Raw genomic sequence first — 24,457 nt, forward strand, 5'->3', positions numbered from 1 at the left:
TTCGGAGATGACATGATATTGTACATTGAAAACCCTACAAACTCTATCAAAAAACTACTAGGCTTAATAAGTGAATTCAGCAATGTAGCAGGATACAACATTAATGCTCAGAAATCTATGGCTTTTTTTATACGCCAATAATGAATTCACAGAAAGAGAAACTAAAAGAAAAATCTCATTTACCTTTGCAACAAAAATTAAGACACCTGGGAAAAAATTTAACCAAGAAGGTAAAGGCACTATACTCAGGAATTTACAGGATGTGGAAAAAAGAGATAGAGAAAAGACATAAACAAATGGAAGAATATATCATGTTCATGAACTGATAGAATCAACATCATTAAAATGTCCATAATACCCAAAGCAATCTATAGATTCAATGCAATCCCCATTAAAATACCAGCCTTATACTTCAAAGACCTAGAACACACTCTCCAAAAATTCATCTGGAATTAAAAAAAAAAAACACCCCAAATAGCTACAGTAATCTTGAGAAAGAAAAACAATGTTGGAGGGATCAAAATACCAGATATCAAGCTATCTTACAAAGCCGCTGTTCTCAAGACTGCCTGGTACTGGCACAAGAACAGACATATAGACCAATGGATAAAAAACAGAGAACCCAGAAATCGACACAAGCCATTATATGCTCAATTAATATTTGACAAAAGAGGCAAGAGCATACAATGGAGTCAAGACAGTCTCTTCAATAAATGGTGTTGAAAAAATTGGACAGATACATGCAAAAAAATGAAACTAGATCACCAACTTACACAAAAATAAACTCAAAATGTATAAAGGACTTAAACGTAATATGAAAATCTTAGAAGAAGACATAGGCAGCAAAACAGCAGACATGTCATAATAATATCTTTAACAATAGCAGATATGTCATAGCAATATCTTTACAAATACAGCTCCTAGGGAAATGGAAATGAAGAGAAAATAAACAAATGGGACCACATCAAAATAAAAAGCTTCTGCACATCAAAAGAAACCATCAACAAAACAACAAGAAAGCCCAATGCATGGGAGAACATATTTGCTAATGTTATTTCTGATAAGGGTTTAAAATTTATAGGGAACTCATACAACTTAACAAAAGGAAGATAAACAATCCAATCAAAAAATGGGCAAAGGACCTAAATAGACACCTTTCAAAAGAGGACATAGAGAAAGCAGAGAGACATATGAAAACATGCTCAAAGTCACTAATCATCTGTGATGCCAATCAAAACAACAATGAGGTACCATCTCACACCTGTCAGAGTGGCTATCATCAACACATCAACAAACAACAAGTGCTGGCGAGGATGCCAAGCAAAAGGTGAACCGCTGGTGGGAATGCAGACTGGTGCAGCCACTGTGGAAAACAGTATGGTGTTTCCTCAAAAAATTAAAAATGGAACTGCCATTTGACCCAGTAATCCCACTTCTAGGAATATATCCCAAGAAAACAGAAACACCAATCCAAAAGCATATATGCACCCCTATGTTCATAGCAGCACAATTCACCATAGCTAAGATCTGGAAACAGCCTAAGTGCCCATCAGTAGATGAATGGATTAGAAAACTGTGGTACATGTACACAATGGAATACTATCCTGCTATAAAAAAGAAGGAATTCTTACCATTTTCAACAGCATGGATGGAAGTGGAGAGCATTATGCTAAGTGAAATAAGCCAGTTCGTGAAAGAAAAATACCACATGATCTCACTCACTTATGGTTAATAAAGACCATTATAAATTGAGGAACAAAAATAGATACAGAGGCATTAAACAGACTGTCAAACTACAGCAGGAAGGCTGGGGAGGCTTGGGTGGGCGGGGTAAGAGATCAACCAAAGGACTTGTATGCATACATATAAGCATAACCAATGGACACAAGACACTGGAGGGTAGGGGAGGCTGGGGGAAGGTCAAGGGCGGGGAAAAAAAGGAGACAAATGTACTACTCTGTAATATTTTAAGCAATAAAAAAAATTTAAAAAAAGAAAACTGTAGTAAATCTACACAATGGAATACTATACTGCTGTTAAAAAAAGGAATTCCTATCCTTTGCAACAGCATGGATGGGACAGGAGACCATTATGCCAAGGAAAATAAGCCAGTCAGAGAAAGATAAATATCACATGATCTCACTCCTTTGTGGCATATAATGAACAACATAAACTGATGAACAAAAATAGATGCAGAGAGAAAAACCAAGATGGCGGCATAGGTAAACACTGGAGATTGCTGCCACGCACAACCACATAAGAAATACAACTAAAAGACGGAACAGACATCATCCAGAACCACAGGAAGGCTGGCTGGGTGGAAATTCTACAACTAGAAAGAAAGAGAAAAGCATACCGAGACTCAGAGGAGGTGCAGGGCAGAAGTAAAATACAGAGGTACAGAGGTGCATGCGGAGAGGGCTGGCGGCTGAGGACACAGTTGTCTTTTTCAATTGGGAGGGAGTCTCAAGCTCTGAGCTCCAGTTCCAGGTGAGTCTCTGGAGACCCAGACTCATATGGGAGAAACTGTACTGTGGCATCGGTCGGCTTTCTCTCGGAGGTGCTTGCAGCGATTGCTGGGACACTGAGAAGCAAGGCCTCTGAGGGCAGGACTGAGAGTAGCCATAACTGCTCGCTCCGCCCTGTTGCTTCCCTGGCACCCCGCCCCACCCAAGCATGCACAGAGGCTTTTGCATATGAAAGACATAGCCCTTTGCAATCTGATAATTACCTAACAAACTGCACCTGGCCCAAGGCCCCAGGGCAACTTGCATTGTGTCACAGCTGGCTCCTGCCGGGTAGCCTCAGGCAAAGGCTAGATTAGCACCTCCTTAGAGATCCAGGAGCCAGTGTGCCCGGTGGTCAGAGTGGGACCATCCAGATTGCAGCTCTTCGGATCCATAAAGGACACACTCAGGGGGCAGACTCAGTGAGTATCAAAGCCCCATTGAAGCAAGTCTTACCCCGGAGGGGTTTCTCTAGCACAGAAGTTCTCCCACTGCAGACACAGCTGATTCTCATAGCCAACTGGCCTGGAGGTCAATTCCTCCCAGTGTTACCTACAACAATCAAGGCTTAACTACAACAAGACTGTGCACAAAGCCCACAAGGGGGTGCACCAAGAGTGTCTACCTCAGGTAATTGGGGAGGCTGAACCACTGGGCCCTATAGGACACCTAGCACACAAAGCCACTCTATCAACACAGGGAAGCAGCCAAAATGCGGAGACAAAGAAACAGGTTATAAATGACAGAAATGGAGGAAAGCAAACTACTGGATATAGAGTTGAAAACCACACTTTTAAGGTTTTTCAAGAATTTTCTAGAAACCACCGATAAACTTAATGAGACCCTCAAGAAATCTAATGAGACCGTCGAGGTTATGATAAAGGACCAACTAGAAATTAAGCATACACTGACTGAAATAAAGAATATTATACAGAATCCCATCAGCAGACTAGAGGATCGCAAGAATCAAGTCAAAGATTTGAAATATGAAGAAGCAAAAAACACCAAACCAGAAAAGCAAAATGAAAACAGAATCCGAAAATACGAAGATAGTGTAAGGAGCCTCTGGGACAGCTTCAAGAGTACCAACATCCAAATTATAGGGGTGCCAGAAGAAGAGAGAGAGCAAGATATTGAAAACCTATTTGAAGAAATAATGACAGAAAACTTCCCCTACCTGGTGAAAGAAATAGACTTACAAGTCTAGGATGTGCAGAGAACCCCAAACAAAAGGAATCCAAAGAGGACCACACCAAGACACATCATAATTAAAATTCCAAGAGCAAAAGACAAAGAGAGAATCTTAAAAGCAGCAAGAGAAAGACTGTCAGTTACCTCTAAGGGAGTACCCATACGACTGTCAGCTGATTTCTCAACAGAAACTTTGCAGGCCAGAAGGGAGTGGCAAGAAATATTCAAAGTGATGAATACCAAGAACCTACAACCAAGATTACTTTATCCAGCAAAGCTATCATTCAGAATTGAAGGTCAGATAAAGAGCTTCCCAGATAAGAAAAAGCTAAAGGAGTTAATCACCACCAAACCAGTATTATATGAAATGCTGAAAGATATCCTTTAAGAAGAGGAAGAAGAAGAAAAAGTAAAGATACAAACTATGAACAACAAATACACATCTATCAACAAGTAAATCTAAAAATCAAGTGAATAAATAATCTGATGAACAGAATAAATTGGTGATTATAATAGAATCAGGGCCATAGAAAGGGAGTGGACTGACTATTCTTGGGGGGAAAGGGGTGTGGGAAGAGGCTGAACAAAAATCGTGCACCTATGGATGAGGACAGTGGGGGGGGGGTGAGAGCAGAAGGGGGGGAATGGGTGGAGGGGAGCTATGAGGGGAAAAAGAGGAATAACTGTAATAATCTGAACAATAAAGATTTAATTTAAAACAAATAGATGCAGAGACAGAGAAGCATCAAACAGATGGTCAAACTTTTGTGGGAAGGTGGAGGAATGGGGGAAAGAGATCAACCAACGGACCTGTATGCATGCATATAAGCATAACCAATAGACACAGGCACTAGCAGGGTGAGAGCATGTGCTGGAGGGTGGGGTAGGTAGGTGGAGGTCAATTCGGGGAAAAAAGAGACATATGTAATACTATATGTAACACTTAAAACAATAAAAAATTTAAAAAATAAGATAAGCCTCAATTAAATACTTCCTATTAGTGGTACCCAAGTAACTAGGCATTCTGAAGACACACCCAACTGCCCCATGCCCTCAATTTATTCAAAAGCCACAAAGTTGTCAACTCCCACCATTGGCTGGGAGCCAAATTCTAGAGTAGCCAGGTTTATGTAGCTCTACCTTTGCCCAAGGAACACTAGGTCTTTCATTCTATTTTAAGCTAAAACATACCTTCACCCCACCTTCTCCAACTCATAAAAGCTGAAGAAGGTTCTTCCAAGCACCCCATGAAGCAATTTATCTTAAGTGGGTGGCATATCACTTGATCCTATCTCACGCTCCCCCGTTTAACCCCAAACACAATGTTTCTCCTTTCCTTAGGAAGTCAGGTTCACTAATTCCTCAGTCTTGACCTCTGAACATGAATGGAATCTCTAAGCCGGCTTTGCAAGTGTCTCAGAGAACTAGCAATTTATGTCTACAAAACCCTCAGGAGTGGCTCCCTGAGGTTCAGCTGGACATGGTTTTCACAGGGTCACTGCACCCACTGATCATGTGAAATCGCCCCTATTAACTTCTGAATGATGATCCTGACAGGTGAAAGGGGACATAGTGATAGTTTCTAAGAGCATATGCGTTTCTGAGTATTTCTTTATCTAAAATTGTTGAAATTAACTTGAGAATTTCTGCCAAATGTACAGTTAAAAAGCAGATAATCTCTTTTTTAACACAGTATTTCCAGGATTCTAAGAATTACATATTTTTCAGTTCTCATAGGTAGAGACTTATAAGAAAAACTTGATATCTTTCAACAAAGTGACATTACTTCTTTAATGTTTGAATCACTGGACACATTAAGTATCATATCGCAGATGAACAGAATTCCAAACTGGATTACCAAGGAAATATATGAATAAAAATAAAATATATCATAATTTAACTGATAACTATAATAATAAGATCTGTTAACATATTTAAATTATGCCAGGTAAGGTGTACAAAATCAGGCTAATAGACATTACCTTTTCTGTCAAAAAATTCTATCAGAGCTGAACTCTCTTCAGGAAAACATTCAATACTGACAATTCCTCCCCCTCCATTTTGTGGATTTTCAAATAAACATTTCAAATTATAGGTGTCAACATCAGGCGGCAGGTTTTCAACCCTGATTGTTTTTGTCGCTTCCAGAAGTCTTGGAGAAAGCTGAAGTCGTGTCACTGAATGGTGCATGGCACAATCTTCAACAAATTTCATGGCATCTGCAAACCAAAATTAATCAATCAGAAAATTATCCTATCTAATAATAGACAAACACGATAATTGACTGTACCTTTGCTACGCCTCCCATGGGCTAATCAGCATTATATGCAAATTAACCACCAACAAAGATTGCCGCTAATTTGCATACTGCAGGCAGGGCAGGACAGCGCTGCCACCAGCACAAGAGCCACTATCCAGGCCCCCATGTGCAACCCCAGAAGCCACCTGCCTGCCACCCATGATGGGTTCTGATCCCGGGCCACAAGCTGGCCCCAGAAGCCCCAGAAGCCTCCCAGAAGCCAGTGATCAGGGGAAGATGGGGGTCCCCTGCCCAGGCCTGACACATCTGGTGAAGGCCTCAGTACTGGGCAAAGGGCCAATCCAGCAATTGGAGGGTGATGGGGGTCCACGCCTCTGGCCGAGGCAACAGGCCTGGACAGGGTGGAACCATTGACTGGGGGGAGATGGGGGTCCCCTGTCCAGGCCTGACACCTCTGGCTGAGGCATCAGGCCTGGGCGGGGGGCGGAGCCGGCAATCGGAGGGGTCTGGGTGTCCCCTGTCAAGGCCTGAAGCCTGGGCCAGAGGTGTCAGGCCTGGGCAGGGGGTGGAGCAGGCAATTTATTTGCCAAAAATTCCCAGTCTCTGAACAATGATGCACTTATGAATGTCTTACCACAGAGTTGTGTCCCTACCTTCACTAACAGCCCGCTCCAGCCCTCCTTGATATAACCACCTGAGTACTCTTTACTATTCAAATCTCTTCACTTCACCCCTTTCTCAAGTCTTTCAGTGGCTCCCCATTACCTGCAGGCATGAGTTCACACTCCTGAGCTAGGTGAAATATGTCCTTTGCTATTTGACTCCAAACGAATTTCTAAATATCACCTCTGGTTATTCCATGCCATTCATTTTATTTTCATACTGCCACAGAAACTAGTCATTATTTTGAAAACCATTCTCCTTTGTCTTTGTTTATATGGTTTCCTGTGCTTGAAATACCCTCCTCCAATATTTTATCTTGGTCCTTCAGGACTCAACCCAATTATCTCTTTCAAATAAATAAATATTGATGCTGGGCCCACATTGTGTCTGGCACTATGCTAGGAGCTGGGGAGGGAGTTGAATACAACAAGTTCTTGAACATTCACCTTCCAGGAGGGAGGAAGTCTTGAAAGCAAACAAGTGGTCTATTGTGGTATCAAATGAGGCCGGAAGACTAATATTGGCACTCAGACAAGGATTCCCAGAGTAAGTAGTCACCAATCTGAGTTTTGAAAGATGAAGAAGAGTTTACCAGATAGATATGGGAGGAAGCATTTCAGGCAGAGGGAACAGCAGTGACATGGAACATAGTATACTGGGGACCTGATAGCCTGGTACTGCAGGAGTCTAAGCTTCATAGAAGGATGGAGGCAGGGCAAAGCCACACTGCCCTGTTTGGGTCCCCTTTCCTCCCATTCCCCACAGCCTGCTGTTCACAGCCACTGGAGGCAACTTCTCCTCTTGGTCTTCACTGTTCATTTGTGTATTGGTTCCCACCCTGGCTCGTAGGAGTTCCTCAGAAACAGGGACCAAGAATTATTCATTTCGGCAACATCAACATCTCATATTACTACTACAGCACCTAGACATGTACACATAATAGGAATTCAAAGTTTTTGCTCACTAAACAAAAGCAGGTCCATCTAGTTATTCCTTTATGAGAAATAATCATAAACTTGAAAGTAGAGTAGCTCCCTTATTGAGTCCTTACCATGTCCTTACCAGGAACGATGTTAAGAGTTTTTCAAATATTATTTCTTTAATTCTCACAAAAACTGAATAAGGCAGGTATTCTTATCCCCATTTTATAGGTGAAGAAAACAAAGCACACAGAGGATAGTAACTTGGCCAACCTCACATAATAAGTTAAATGTTGAAGCTAGAATTTTGACATCATGACCTCACTCTTTTTTTATTTTTAATCCTCACCCAAGATATGTTTTTGTTGATTTAAGAGAGAAAGGAAGGGAGAGAGTGAGGGAAACATCAGTGTGACAGAAAAACATCAGCATCAAACCCTGAACATTTTTGGTGCATGGGATAACATTATAACCAATGGAGCCACCTGGGCAAGGCATGACCTGTGCTCTTCCACTGCCTCAGCTATGGAATAGTGATGACTTGGAATTGGAAAATGTTCCCATTTTTCTGGAGATGGCTCTTCCAACTCACAGACTCCTCCCACAGACCTCAAATAACACTCATTTTCTGCATGACATGCACTTACTCTCCATGCAAATGTGGATGACCCTGAAAATACTGAGAAGATATATGGCAAAGGGGATAACAGAACAGGCTGTATAGAGGTCTGCTGCCAGGGTTCAAATCCAGTTCTTCATTTATTAGCATGTCTGCACCTCTGTCTCCTCAGGTATAAAATGAGAAATAATAATAATCTCAAAAGGTTAGTGAACAGAACAAATTAAGTAATACATGTAAAGAGCTTAGCATAGTACCTGACTTATACTAATAGCATTTGAGTGTTTGCTAGTATTATAATTATTACCTTCAAATCCAATTTGGTAACACAGATCCATATTTACTTCTCTCAATGAGATAGCACGTGAAAACACTCACTCCTGTGCTCAGAATCACTTTAAGATCCATGGACTTCATTAGATTTTCATTTAGGTTCTCTCTCTCTCTCTCTTTCTCTCTCTCTCTCTCTCTCTCACACACACACACACACACACACACACACACACACACACACACAAACAAAACTCATACAATAAATTTAATTCATTAAACATGCCATAATTTGGATTCACAACAAAATTGCTTCTCTTTCAAAAAAAAAAAAAAGGATCTATATTAACTTGGCATCCTCTCTTACCAGCTACTAACAAGAGTCCAACTTTCAGAGACATTCCATTAGCTGGGTGTCCCAAATCCCAAAAGTGCTGTGCAAAGAAGACTGAACATGAAGGGTCAGTTCATCTTACCTATGTATTTTCGAAAGGTAACTACGCCAACATCAAAATCTTGTATTACTTCCACTTCAAAATCAGCACTGGACAGGCCACTTATGTTCTCCACCAACAAGGTTAGCGTCATGTCAGTCACATTTGCTTTGAGATTTTCAAATGCAACCAAAGAGGGAATATTTTCACATTGCTTTGGGATATCTTCCTTTTTTTCTGATCTTTTGTTGAGAGAAATTTGTGTATCTTCTGATGCATCTGATTTTAGGGATACAAAGAAGGTCAAGATGTTATATTTATCTACCATGTTTTCAGCAAAGTAAATTATCATAAGACACTGCCCTCTTTCCTTCCCAACCTCTTAGCTAACTCAAATAAAAACAAATCTTAGAGAGCTTTTAGCTTAAATGAATTGTGATATTGATGTTCAATTTTATTACCCCTTTTTCTGCTAACATATACTTCTATCACAGCACCATAGTATACTTATTGAACTCAGTTTCTCAAAGGTAAGGAACATGTTTATGCATCCTGGTATTGCTAGCACATGGTATATACTTGAGGCTCAATGAATATCTGTTGAATTGGAGATTTAGTGCTTGGACCACTGGAGGAAAGCAAGAATATCTGATGATGGCAAACATGAGCATGATCTAACACTTTATGCTATGAAAAGCAGTACTTCCCATCACTGAATAGAAAAAAAAGATGCTTGCACTGAATGACTAGGGGATACACAGAGACAGTTAAATGGCCTAGAGGCTATACATGTACATTAAATTCAGTGAATAGCAATCACTCCAGCCAGCTTGTTCCTCCCGATTGTTGACCATAAGTGAGTTACACATATGCATAAGGTCAGTCTTACTCTATGCTTAATCCAGTGCAGAGAAGCATGATGGGTATAATAGTATCTTTACACATTCTTTGCACAAATATACAGTTGGAGCTCTTGGTATGTTAAAGGTACTGGATATGTGGAGAGGTACATACAAAAAAACATTGGATAAGGAACTTATTTTCTAACGGAGTTATTCAAGAAAAATAAGAAAAGAAACTAACATTTGTAAATGTTTATTATGACAGAGTAAAATGTCATGTGCTTATCAAATCCATTTTGTTTTCTTTCTGGGAAATATCGCCCAGACTTCCTACAGTTAAGTTCCTATAGTAGAGTTCGTGTGGCTAATGGAATATGGGAAGAAGGGGTGAATTCCACTTCCAAGCATGACCTATACGTGTCTCCTTCAGATGGATCTCCATTCTCTCTTGCTGTGACCTTGCAGGCCTGTATCAAGGGGGCCTGGATTCCCAAATGACTGCATAAAGCAGTCTACACTCCACCCACCACCCTAGCTGCCAACTACACTGCCCCACCACCCTAGCTGCCAACTACACTGCACTGTAATCTGGGGACTTGTTTGTTACAGCATTTAGATCACCCCAACAAATACACACACACACACACACACACACACACATTTATGCCACATAAAAAATAGCTTGAGGATTCAACAGCAACATAAACTAGCATTCAATGAGTCATGAATGACAAACCAGAATGAGTACTGGGCTGGAGGTGAGGCCCTATGAGTTCAACCCCTGACTCTGCCACTCTTTAGCCATGTGAGCTTGGGCACATCTCTTAATTTAAAAATGAGAGTATTGGACTGAGTGAATGATAAGAGCCTTGCTAGCAATACAGTTTTATCACCCCACTATTAGAAGCTTCATCACAAGAGAGGCATTGCCATATAAAGAGCACCAGCAATTAAGTCAGGATGCCAAGAAAAAGAGATAAAGGGATTGGCTGGCTTGGAAAGGGTTTAGAGAAGAGGAGAAATCTGAGTAGATTTCAAAAGGTCTATGGAATTTAGATAGAGAAAAGTTGGGTAGAGTGTACTGTGAGCAACAGAGTACAAGCAGAATATCGTGTTGTGCCAAACTATTTAGGAAATGGTGATCTGACCAAAAAAGCTCAAGGAACTCTCATGTACAGAGATGAAAGAAATGAGGCCAGAAAAGTCAGCTTCATTAAGAATGGGGTCTGGACTTTATCTTACAGTTGGTGGTAAGGTGAGCCAGGGAAGGTTTCTGTGAAAAAGATGAACAGATATCCCGCAATACAAAAGACTGGTTAGATTTAAGGAGAAAGACATCTGGTACAGAGAGACCAAGCAGGGTATTCTGCCATGCTGGCTTTGTAAAGTGATAATGAGTATGAGGGAGGGAGGAATGAATGAGACCAACATATGTGAAAGCTTAAAGAAAAGACAAATTTCTAGTAGGTGGTGGGCAAACTGGTTATGCACTTGAAGACAAATAAAAAAGACAGAAGTTCTGACAATGGACCAAGAGCCCTGACAATGAACCCAAGCTCTCATCCCAGTACCATTTTCAAAAAGAGAAAATTGCAAAAATCTAAACATGTTCTCAAGACGATGTTTGGAGGCAGATGACACACATGGCTTCAGACACATTGTCGCTAACATATTTTCTTACAGGAAGGTCAGACAGTGCTCTGGGATTTAGAAGCCAGTCTAAGCCTCAAATATAGACTTGGAATAAACGGAATTTGCTGACCACATGTGGCCAGTATTTCTCTGCTCTTACTCGTCTCTCTTCTAGTTCTTCCACTTGCTGGTTTCCACCATTGAGCCCCAACCCAGCTCAGCGTGACCTGAAACAGGACACTGGCTTAGTGCTCATGCCCCTGATGTTGGTGTGTGCCTTTCCCTACTCTATCACTGCCTGTCAATCTTTAACCTGAAGCTGTGGGTTTCAGGCATGCCTAGTGCCTTCATGGTGCTGTGTCCTCTGCTCTCCTCATTCCTTAGATATGGGACTACTAGGCAACCACCCTTTATCCTCATTTTGATCACCATTCTAATGAATTACTAGAGTTCTGACAATGGACCAAGAACCCTGACAATGACCCCAAGCTCTCATCCCAGTACCATTTTCAAAAAGAGAAAATTGCAAAAATCTAAACATGTTCTCAAGACAATTTCTACTTTAGAAGAAAATACTTACACTTTTTTTTTGGAATTTTCTCTCCCCTAAGATCTGGATATGTATCACTTTATCTCTCTTGCTCAGCCTTTCAACACATTTCACTCTTTCATCTCCTTTATAACACCATGCTTAGCCCAGAAAAGTGGGGTAGAGGTACTGGCTTCTTTAGTAAATGTCAGGGCCACAGGCTAACACCCAGACACTAGTTAAGCAACAGACTTCAAAACAGCCACTAGGTGTCCGGAACTCTTACAGCAGATGGAGGAGAGGAGCTGCTGCTCTGGAGGGTTGCACCGCATTCTGCACCCAGCACTCAAGCTTTCATCCACAGAGGACCCACACCTTCCTGTAGTGACTCCTGAGGACAGCACTTCCCACACCCAGTGCTCAGAAACTGACTTGGCCACAAACAGCACCCACTGATACATCATGCACTTGCTTCTCCATGGCAGCTTCGGCACAAGAGGGCTCTAAAGGTCAGTTCATCACCTTCCTTCAGGCCCTCTTAGCCCTCCACTCAATTGCAAGGTGTCTCCCAGTCCCCACAGAGAGAGCTGTTTCCATCCTTCTGACCTCAGCCTTTAGAGCTCAAATGGCTGCCCCAGTGTTCACCCTCTGAACAGGTTGCTGGGAGTATAATGAGAATGAGCCCAAGGCACTGCCAAGTTGAGAAAAACCTGCCTTGTGAAGTAAAGAGGATAAGGATGATGTATGTCTACAAGTGCCATCTTTAATCAAAACAAAACTGCCTCATGAAGGCCAGTCATCTCAATTGAAACCTTACCTGGTTCTTTGTCATGTTCTTTGGCCTTGGATTCCTGAAATTCAAACAATAAAGTAGCATTAATAAATTGCCAATAATGCAAATTTCTTTACATTAAGAAAATGTGCCTGAGACCAGCCTGGAGATATAAGGTCAGCAGTCACATCGTGAAAAAATACAGTAATAATGCTTGTGAATGATCCCCCTTATGTAGTGGCACCTCCAGTTACTCAGAGCAAAAATCACTGGCAAAAACTAGTCTCAAATAACAGAAACCCCAGTGATTACCAAGTGTCTGAGGCATGGGGTAAGATCTGCATCTTTTCCCCATTTAACATTTATTGAGTCTTTCCCATGAACACTGTACCATTTGCTTTACACAGGTTGTCTCATCCAACCCTCACAACAGTCCAACAAACCAACAAGGTAAATATACTATTACTATACCATTTTAGGAAATACTTAATACATGTAGTATGGATCGCCATCTCCTCAAAACAATGTAAAAGTAAAACTAATACAGCAAGTTTCAGGTTAAGAGCAACACAAAATGTTATATCATAAACCATCCTTATTATAACCCCCAAATCTTGACTTTTCTGAAAGTGTCTAAAAGCAAACAAAACGTGCCTCCTCCTTCATTATTCCATACCTGTCCCACCACATCTGTAAGTTGCATTTCTCACTGCAGTTTGATTTAAATTTTTAGTTCCACTAGGTGTTCCTCATTGTGCTTCCCATCCCACACACCTTGGGAGAACACCCTACTTCCTGTCTACTTGCTCCTTTACTAACCTTTGCTGGAATTTTCTCCTTAGAGGCATCATGGACTTCATTTGGGTCTGGAGGCAACTTGACCGTTAACTTAAATGTTCCTTTTCCTGGCAATGCCAACTCATGGTTCTCTCTCTCCAGAACGTTCTGCCGCACTGAAATATCAAAAAAGAAGGGAGGAGAAGAAGAACCATCAAGTAATCTTTATTCACAACATTATTCCGTATTTCCAAAGCCTTTGTCATCATCAATCAATTACTCAGTCATTTCCCCAAGAGAGACCTTACATGGGGGAAAAAAAGGAAAAAAAAGGAAAAGTTTATCAAGCAGTCATGGATTTGAATTCTATCTTTAAACTTTTTTTTTAACCTTAAGTATTTCCGGAGCCTCAGTCTTCTTGTATAATAAGCAATTAATAATGATTGTATTATATGGGTGTTATGTGGATTCAACTGAAGAAACATAAAGAATGTAGTATAGTACCTGATGCTCAGTGGGCACTCAAAAAGGGAGCAATATTTATTGTACAGTAAATGAAATAATTAAAGCATCCATCACGGTGAGCCCATGAACATTGGGTGATGGGACATGGCATGATAAAAGCCATGTTTTAGGAAGGTGACTCTGGTAACCAGGAGCAGAATAGCCAGGAGCCTAGTTTAAAAGTTTGTCAATCAATGCTGTTAACTTGTGAAGATAAAAGTCTCACATCTGATAGGAAAAGGAAAAGGAAAAAATGGATGGAGAGATTTAAAAACAAAATCGCACATCAGGCAGCTGGGCTATAGTGAAAAAAACTGAACAGTGAACATAAGCATTCAAAAAACCTGGATTAAAATTCCAACTCTAGATGAGTGACATTGAGAAACTATCTTCACATCTCTTAAATCTGTTTTCTCATTCAAACCAGTGTTCTGTGAATGAATTTTGTAACACACACAAGAGGTATGCAAATGTAAGTTATAATTATAAGAGGCAGGCAGAGAAAGAAAGGCAAAGCTAGTGTATCACAGACTATGGAGAATAGGGAGTGAGTGTAGATGAGAAGATGTAGTCGACATAGTCAGATGGTACAAAAACGTTGGGGTGAAGGGGAAACTTTGAGAGTTCCCTGCTGTTCATTGTTGTATCCCTGCCATGAATGTTGGGTTACCATGTTGCATTCTGATATGGTTGGCCTAATGAGGCCAAAGATACAGGTAGGAATCTTTCAAAAAGAGAGGCTTAAGTAGCTTTCCCACCTCAACCATCCATGGAAGGATAGGATGCCAATAGAATGAAACAGACCCCCAAAAATAATTTAAGACTCAAATTTCACTCCTGATGGGAGGAAAGATGTCTTCACAGAGACTCCTAAGGGGCTGCCCTAAGATTGAGTAAGGGCTGCATAAGAACCCGGTGCCAGAGAGGAAGCTAAGTTTTGTAAGTCAGGCTGTCCATGGACCTCTGTGATACCTTCCTTTTATTATTCCCTAGACTTTGGTAGAGTCCTGTCCAGACATTTGTTTTTTTTTATTTTTTTATTGATATCAGAGAGGAAGGGAGAGGGACAGAGAAAGATAGAAACATCAATGATAAGAGAGAATCATTGATCGGCTACCTACTGCATGCTTCCTAATGGGGATGGAGCTCGAAACCTGGGCATGTGCCCTTGACGGGAATCGATGAAACCCGTGACTGGCTAGGGCCATGCATTTAAATGTGCCAGCCTGGCCCTGGCCTGTGTTGCTCCATGGTAAGAGTGTCAACCCTCCCATGGAAGGGCCAGGAGTTTGATTCTTGGTCAAGGGCACATACCTGGGTTTCAGGTTCCATCCCCTGGCCCCAATCAGGGCGAGTGCAGAAGGAAACCAATTGATGTGTCTCTCTCACATCAGTGTTTCTTTTTCTCTCTCTCTCCCTTTCCCCCCTATACCTTCCAATCAATGGAAAAAATGTCCTTGGGTGAGAATAAACTAAACCAATTAAATTAAATTATAAAATTAAAATGTCAGCCTGGCTCAGCTGGTGTGCTCAGTGGTTGAGCTTCAACCTATGAACCAAGAGGTCACAGTTTGATTCCCTGTCAGGGCACATGACCGGGTTTTGGTCTCTATCCCACATAGGAGGCATGCAAGAGGCAGCCAAACAATGATTCTCCTTCATCATTAATATTTCTATCTTTATCTCCCTTCCTCTCTGAAATCTATTAAAAATAAATTAAAAATAAATAAATGTGCCATTCTGTTCTGTGTGCAATATGCATGGGCATCACTACTTCAAGAGGGCAGAGGGTAGCAAGATCAGTAAGTGCTCCCCAACAAGGAAAAGCTGAATCTGGGAGGAATAAGGCTGAATCTCTGATGTCCAGCCACCCTGACCTACGTCCTTTCTGCACTAATCTCAAACCATCCACACTTACTGTTATTAATGGGTTTCCTTACCCCAAAGAGACTGACAATAATCAGGAGCCAAATTATGACCAGAGAGGATGATAAATGTCCAAAAATCTCCCAAGTCAATTTACACTCAACTTTTCAGAAATTCAATAAACTATATAAAAGTAAGATGCAGCTTCTCAATAGTTCAGGTTGCTCTACAGTCATTTCCACAGAGAAATGCTGGTGGCTCAGCCTGATTATGTGAATTATATGACTAAAGGCATGTTATACCACGAGCCTGCACCTGCTGAGTCCCCTTCCTGGTGTGGAGGGGATGGGTCTTCCTGAAAAAACAAGATTTCCTGCCCTAGGACTGCCAGGGCAGGTCATTCATTGTTAGCAAATTGCCTGGCAACTTGCTGCTGAGAAAGCTGTCTTCTGATAGGAAACCGAAACTGACTGGGACTTTCCACTCCTCAAGAACTTTGACCATAAAAGGTCATCAGTTGCAGGGATTATGAGATGTCTGTGCTGGGGGTAACACAAAGGAGCCATTGAGCAGCCTGGGGGTGGAGGTAGGAGGTCGTGGGCTAGAACAGGTGAAGGAAGAAGCCTAGCAGGAGACTGAAATAGGTTCTAATTTGAGGGCTAGAACAGAATGATGTTATCATCACAGAATCATATTTTGCACTGGTTGTATTTCTATGCTGTGTGTATTTCCTATAATGGGCTCGCATTTTGTTCATCCAGGGACATCAACAACCAGCATTCTCAAACTTTAGTGCCTCAGAGAAACCGAGGGTGCTTGTTCAAAGTGCTGACGCCCTCACCTACCCTCACTCAGGGTTCCTGAGTCTCTAGGACAGAGCTGGGCTGTGTCTGTTTAACCTGCTGAGGGTTAATGAGATGCTAAAGAAGAAAGAGGAGTTGCTAAGAACCAGAATCTTGGTGATGCTAACAGTTGGAATCAAAGTGGTAACATCCCTTGAGAAAATGACTTATATCATACAGCTGCCCTTCTGTGCATTCCTTGGTGAAATTAATCCTTGGAAAACTGTGTACCTGTTTCCATAAAGCTCTAGGCCCAGCAGGTCTCCTGTCTCCTGCCCCCTGCCTGCCTCACTTCTTTCACACTCCTCTGTGTACCCCTTCCTCTCTGGGTTTCATCTTTCCTTTCTGGATTCTTGCTTAAAGCTTCCCAATTGCTCTCATGGCCTTGTAAGCCTCCTTGCCTCTTCTCTGGCCCAAACGCTTCTCAAATCCAGGGAAGGAAAGTGAGATTAGGAGTTGTCCACATCCTCTCCTGTGAGATTCCAATGGAAAAAGTGTGTGCTCTGGGAGTGTCTGATCACGTGCTTCCCCCTAAATGACCTGGTGACTGTCTTAAGCAAGCAGATGTTTGATATTCGTCCTCCCCCTTTCTTTTTTTGTGTGGTTTTGTTGTTGTTGTTGTTATTGTTGTTAATCCTCACCAGTGGATATTTATTCCATTGATTTTTAGAGAGTGGAAAGGAGGGAGAGAGGAAGAGAGAGAGAGAGAGAGAGAACGAAACTTCGATGTGAGAGAGACACATCCATCCAGGATTGAACCTGCAACCCTTCAGTGCACTGGCCAATGCTCTAACCACTGAACCCACCAGCCAGGGCCTCCTTTTCTTCAACAGCAAAAGCAAGCGGGAGGAGAGAACTCAGCTGCTCAATTGCCAGTGAGGGGGGAACTTCCCCCTCAAAAGCTCAAAACTCTCAACCTCCTTCAACCCAGTCTGAGGACCAGCCTGAAACCGAGGGACAGGTGCCAGCGAACAGCCAACAAAGACAGTGGTGATCAAGAGCAAGCTGTCATCTCCCTGCAATAACTCTATTTCACCCAGGCAATGTGATTTTAAGCAGGTCTCTGCCCCTCCCCAGGTGACCCCAGAAGCACTGGGAAGCTCCATGACCCATGGGGAAATCTCATGACTCCTCCCATTGCTTAGCCCAGTGGTCAGCAAACCATGGCTCCCAAGCCACATGCAGCTCTTTGGCCCCTTGAGTGTGGCTCTACCACAAAATACCACGTGCAGGCGCGCACGTTCAGTGAGATTGAAACTTTGTGGCCCTTTCGCAGAAGTTGGTTTTTGGCCTTTGGCGAGTCTATTTTGAAGAAGTGGAGTTAGAAGAAGTGGGGGGTGTTAGTCAATAGGGTGATAGGAGACTCAGCGCTGGCAGAGCGCGGGATACATAGCTCAGGGGAGGCGTGAAATTCATGCAGGAGGTGAGTGAGCCAGGCAGTCAGCAGTCTCATTTGCAGTGGTTAGTGCTAGTTGCATAAATGAAAACCTAGAAGCCACCTTTTAAAGAGTTCAATCTGATTGAGGTATGTTTGCTGAGGTCGACCCCTTCCAACTCTCCCATCCACACTCGTCTTGTATACTTTTTTCATTAGATAAAAGATGAGTGTGGATGGGAGAGTTGGAAGGGGTTGACCTCAGCGAACATACCTCGATCAGATTGAGGACGTTTTTAGCAAAGGCCAGCTTAGGGGTACCCTAATTAAGTTAATAACAATGTACCTACCCATATAGTTTAAGTTTAAAAAATGTGGCTCTCAAAAGAAATTTCAATCGTTGTACTGTTGATATTTGGCTCTGTTGACTAATGAGTTTGCTGACCACTGGCTTAGCCCCATCCCCCTCCCCGCTAAAAATTAACAGAAGGAAGAAGGGCTCTTCCTCTTCCGCCCTCTCAAATGGAGTACTGCCCATTCCCATAGAATCAGTTACCAAATCCACAACAGCACACAAATATGTCTCTTCCAGCCCCACACTGACTTTCATTGTTAAGGACTCACTTGTCCTCACTCAGAATAACTGCATGGATCACTTCAAAGGTCTGATTTTCATGGTCTCTCCCAACAGAAACCAATGTGCCTATTTTCAACCAAATTTATCTCCCTAACGTATATTTGGACTTTTATCCCGGGAAACTTTCTCTTCCCTTAAAATCGTGTTCCCATAAACCTTGGGAGTTCTAGAACTGCTGCCTTAATAAGCAGAAGTCCAAGAGCGCAAGAGATGCAACTCTGCTATTAGCACTCTGGGTATTAATACATTAATGCACAATTAGCCTTGTAAAAGGAGGCGAGTACCCAGGCTCTCAGTGCCTTTCCGTTCTCCCTGGTGCGGTTCTGCCCCCACCCGCCACCTCAGGGCAGAGGCAGCACCGCTGAGTTCCTAGAAGCATGGGGCAGAGGAAGCCAGCGACCCCGCGCATTTCTGGTCCATTCTGCAACCCGCCCGCCGCATAAGGCTGCTGCTGGAGCCGGTCCCGCTGCGCGCCCCAGTCCAAGGGTCCCCACAGGGAGAGCCCCATGGTCTCCTCTCACCCCCGCCCCGGCGCCCCTCACCGTCAAGCGGGTGGAAGAGCACTAGGAAGCGGGCCGGGCTGCCGGGTTCCTGTTGGACCTCACACTCCCCGCCTCCGGATCTCTTCTGGCTCTGGAAGTACAACTGCAACTTGGTGATCAAGCTCTTCGGGGGATCGGGACCCCAGGACCCCTCGACCAGCAGCGGGAAGTAGCCGGGCGCAGCCATCCTCAGCCCTGGTCAGGGCAAGACTGCTAGTCCTACCCCAGCTCAAGCAGTTAACTTTGCCTCTTTCACTTTCCTTTGGGGGGTGGGGGAGGGAACTCCTCCCTGCTCTTAGGTAACTGCCTTTGGCTGTAAACAGCAACCTCAGATTTGATGAGTGAACCCCTCAGAATTTTCACTTTCATCTGGGCCCCAGGGCAAGGCCATCCAGGTATTTGGATGAACACGGTCCCTAAACCCAGGGCTCATCTACCACACACACAAGCCACAGGGGCAATCAGCAGCTTTGTGTCACAGATTTCCTGCAGCTTTATTTTTGCCTCAACAGGACATTTGACAAGGAAGCAAAATAGCTCATCAAACTGTGGATCTTTAGAACATTTGGGGTCCATTTGGGAACTTCTTTCAACAATTAATGAGCTGTGAGAATTTTACCTCCTTTTCCTTCCTTTGCAGTTTGTTCCTGGATCTGCTAATATTGTTTGTCTAGAAATGGGGGTAGGAGGGGAGGACAGTACATTCACAGGTTTTTTACATAACATTTACAACGTGCCATGCACTTGGGATGGATTCAACAGATGGACACAGTTCCTGCCCTCTCTGAGCTCAGGAAGCTGTGGGACAGAGGAGTTAGGACACAACAGATTGTGTGCTCTTGGCAGGAGTACAGAGGTGTTCAGAGAATGGAACAAATTAGGACAGGTTCAGGGAGGGCTTATGGGCGGTGAGGTGTAACCTGAGGCCTAGGGATGAAGGGGGATAACCTTGGAGGTGTGAGAAGAGGGCATGCCATTGTGTTGTACGTGTACAGAACCACTGGCTGTTGTGTGGCAGCTAGAGAAGAGGCAGGGAGACCTACAAGCAGCTACTGTGTTGTCCCAGGTGGGAGATGGGAGTGGCTGAGACCAGGGTGCTGGCAGAGGAGGACCTTCTGAGAAAAGGTAGGATTCCAAATCCATACTGAAGGCACAGCTGCAGGACTGGATGAAGGATTAGGGCAGTGAGAGAAGATGCTCACGATGACAGATGGCGTGAGCAACCGGTGTGCACAAGAATTTTTAAAACATGCAATACCTGACTATTTAGTCAGGGACATTGACCTCTCTTCCCTTAGATTGTCAAATAAAAATATGACAACAGCCAGCACAACAATAGCCGTCTGGTGTGAATGAATCAAAACTATACCTATTTTTTTGTCAGATTGGCAAAAAATATAATATTTTATTGGTGTGCCACAGAATTTTAGTAATTGGTTTATGTGTGCCATGAGATGAAAATAGTTGAAAAGTGGGGGAGTAGATCATAATGACATCTACCAGGTAGGAACACCCAGAGGAGTCCAGAAAGGTGGAAGAGAGGCTAGGAGTGTGTGCATCCTTGACCTATAATAAGAGTGCTTCCAGTGAGAGGGAGCGATTTTCATTCAAACGCTACCAGTGCATCAGGTTGGAGAAGTGTCTCTTGGACTGCTGAGGACCTTGCAAGCACTGTCTCCTAGTCGGGGCAGGAGTCGGAGATGGCCCTGGATGGAGGGAAGGAAGGGAAGGAAGTGGAGACAAGCAAAGCCAGCTCTTCCAGAAGTGTGACTGAAGCGGAAAGGGAGTTAGGCAGCAGTTTATGGAGTTATAAGATCAGGCAGTTGTTGTTATGTTGTTTTCTGGCTTTTAAAATCTTTTTAACATGGAAGAGTCTTAGGCATGTTTAAATATTGGTAGAAAGAAGTGAAGGGAAGTTGAAGATACAGGTTGTGGGAGAAGATGGGGTGGAATCCTCGAGGCAGTAGTAACCTGAGGAAGGGGACACTTTTCCCACCCACCAGGAACAGGTGGAGATGGAGTAGAGAAGTGGGGAATTCTGAATGGCTGTTGATGGAAGGTATGAAAGTCCTTCCCTGGTGGATTCTGTTTCTTCTGCGAAGGAGGTAGTGACGTCTCTCAGATTCTGCCAAAATTAGGGCTGCTTCCCCCTGCAGGACTGGACCTGCCATATTGTCCCTTAATCAAAAAGAAACTACATTTCAGAGATGATCCAAAGAGAGTTCACGGGGCATTTGTTCTGATCTATAATAATGCTGAACTGTATTCAGATATTTTCTCCAGTTTTCTGCCTGCAGGTGGTGCTCATCATCCAGTTCAAAGCAGCTTGGTGCACAGAAGAGGAGATAGTGAGGGCACAGAAGGGCAAGTCATAGCCTCAGCCTCACAGCAGTGACTGATTCCCCACAAGGCGTCCCACCCCAAACCACAAGTAAAATCAACATCCTTTTCTTCCCAGAGTTTGGGGATCCAGAACTGGGCAAGAGTTTCTCTTTTTCCTCACATCATCATTTTCAAGGAATATATCAGAATGAAACTGAAACCCTTTATTTATGGGTGAGGCAAACACCCATAGTTATATAATTACTAGAGGCCGGGTGCACGAAATTTGTTCATGGGGGTGGGGGGTCCCTCAACCCAGCCTGTACCCTCTCCAACCTGGGACCTCTTGGAGGATGTACAACTGCCAGTTTAGGCCGGATCACTCAGGGACCTCACAATCCAGGACCTCTGACTCCTAATCGCTCACCTGCCTGCCTGCCTGCCTGCCTGATTGCCCTTAACCACTTCTGCCTGCCAGCCTGATCACCCCCTAACTGCTCCCCTGCTTCCCTGATTGCCCCCAACTGCCCTCCCCTGCTGACCTGATGGCCCCCACCTTTCCTTCTAAGTCATCCTGATCACTCACAACTGCCCTCCCCTGCCATGACCTGCCTCCTCTGCCAGGACCCGCCTCCTCAGTGCCTCACAGAGCTGCGGGACCCCCAGGCCTTACTGTGTGGAGCATCCATCAGGCCCCGCCTCTGCTGTGCATGTAGCCATCTTGTGGAGGCCATCTTGTGGAGGCCACCATGAGACATTGTTACACGCGAGGGCATGACGCCACCTAGGCTATTATTAGTATAGATATGTGAAACACATAGGTTATTCTTGTATTATTATTTATTAATTACTGTATTATTTTTCCATATAAACAACTGTAAAGCTACTAATTTTGCCCCACCCTGTATAGTAGAAGTTTTAGTTAGCCATTTCTGCTTTTCTTTCAAGGATTTATTTCATTATCAGCAGTGTACCTAGCCACTCAAATTCCACTCATCATCCCTGGGTGGATTGGGGAGAAGCTAACAAAGGATCTGGAGGGCAGGTCTTGAAAGCCAAGGAAAGAAAGTGCTACAAGAAGGAAGTTGTTGACTGTCATCAGCCCCTGGAGTACTTTGTCTTCTCTCCTAAGTTGTTTTGAACCTATTCACTCCTGAACTTCTACCCTCCCCCTTCCCACAGTGTGCTTATCCTATCTCAATTCTCTATCTCCTATGGGTGTCTACCTCCTGAAACTCATTTCCTTCCAGGGAAGCAAGTATTCCCTCCAGGCCTGGGGACAGTGGCCCTCCAACATAGGAGTGGCCATGTTCACATGGCTGATCTAAGTTCTCCTTTCAGTTCATAGCCACAGCTGATCTTTTTTTAAAAAATAACATATTTATTGATTTAGAGAGGAAGGGAGAGAGAGGTAGAAACATCAATGATAAGAGAGAATAATTGATCAGCTGCCTCCTGCACACCTCACAATGAGGTTCGAGCCTGCAACCCAGACATGTGCCTTGTCCAGGAATCAAACCGTGACCTCCTGGTTCATAGGTCGACACTCAACCCCTGAGCCATGCCAGGGGTTGATTTTTTTTTAAGTTATTGCTTAAAGTATTACAAAGGTTATTACATATGTGTCTATTTTATCCCCCCGCCCTAGACAGTCCCCTAGCCTCCCCTATCCCCCAATGTCTTATGTCCACTGGTTATGCTTATATGCATGCATACAAGTCCTTTAGTTGATCTCTTACCCCCAGGGGTTGATCTTAATATAAAAACCACAGCTGCATTTTTGAGCTGACCTTCCCTTTCTCTGCTTCATCTAAATTTCCTTTTTTGGCTTCTCTACAACCTTCTATGCAAACTTCTAGCATCAGGCTCCTTTCAACTTCTCAATAGACCTCTTTACAAACCCTCCCCATTTCATCCATTGCAATATACACTGGGGAAAGGGTGGTTTTCCCATCTGTTCTGAACCAGCGAGTTGTGAGCACCTCTTGTCCTTGTTCCTGAAACTCCTGGCCTAGGTCCACTAAATATGATGTGACTTTAGAAGAAGTGAAGCAACCATCCTCTCTGTTACCACTCCAAGTGCAGTCCTCAGAGATTTTATTTCCTGAAAATGATGATGTGAGGTAAACGATAAGCTGTTTGCCCAGTTCCGGACCCCCAAACTCTGGGGAGAAGAGGATTCTGATTTTACTTGTGGTTTGGGTTGGGACACCTTGTGGGGAAATAGTCACTACTGTGTGGCTGAGAGCTATGATGGACACACCCATTCCTGGCTTTGTTTCCTGTGCTCATGTCACTTTCAGGAAATTCATTTTCTTCAAACCTCCACAGTCTCCAATACCTTTCACTCTGCCAGTACAGTAATTCCTAATGTGCATGTTCCCAAACAGGAGTCATTTAGGTTCACTAATACTACCATCTGGTGGGAAGTGGAGGGAGGCGTCTACAGACAGTCCAGAATAGACCGGATCTTTCCAAGTTTGTGTGAGATGAAGAGTAAAGATTTTTCCTCGTCATGTGGCAGCTAACATTGAATCAGACACACATGCATTTATCTCAAGACAAGCATTAGCTCTCAGAAAGAGTACAATCTAAGTTATACTTAAAAAGAAAAACAATATTTTTTTACACTATGCCATGCTTGATTACCTGTGACGTACTGTTAGATATTGAACAACCAGCTCTCTTGCGGGGGGGGTGGGGGGGGGGAGAGCATATATCTCTTTGTTCATTATAAATTTTTTAAATATAAACATTGTATAGCACATAATTTACAAATAATAATAAAATATACAATACTCTTTCTTATAAATTTCAAATAGTCAATGACTTTCCAAAGATTGTTGCCTAGCTAATATTTATAGACAATTTGTGGCTGCAATTAATGAGTGTAGTTCTGACATAAAAGTTGGTCGATACTTTTATTCACATTAACAAGTGAAATGAAAATGAG

General features: G+C 43.1%; 1 protein-coding gene across 1 annotated transcript in view; it reads right to left on the reverse strand.

The window, feature by feature from the left end:
- The window catches only part of LOC308515027 (protein mono-ADP-ribosyltransferase PARP14-like), a 60,401-nt gene extending 40,948 nt beyond the window's left edge, over positions 1 to 19,453 (reverse strand). Inside the window, exons 1-5 of the mRNA XM_081085435.1 lie at positions 19,183 to 19,453; positions 13,459 to 13,592; positions 12,685 to 12,718; positions 8,907 to 9,143; positions 5,681 to 5,917 (exon numbers count right to left, since the gene is read on the reverse strand). Coding sequence (XP_080941561.1) covers positions 5,681 to 5,917; positions 8,907 to 9,143; positions 12,685 to 12,718; positions 13,459 to 13,592; positions 19,183 to 19,369 — 829 coding nt within the window. The 5' untranslated portion in view covers positions 19,370 to 19,453. The remainder of the gene's footprint in view (positions 1 to 5,680; positions 5,918 to 8,906; positions 9,144 to 12,684; positions 12,719 to 13,458; positions 13,593 to 19,182) is intronic.
- Between the last annotated feature and the right edge of the window lie 5,004 nt (positions 19,454 to 24,457).

This window comes from Myotis nattereri (genome assembly GCF_964212035.1).
Source record: "Myotis nattereri genome assembly, chromosome: 3".
Lineage (NCBI taxonomy): Eukaryota > Metazoa > Chordata > Mammalia > Chiroptera > Vespertilionidae > Myotis > Myotis nattereri.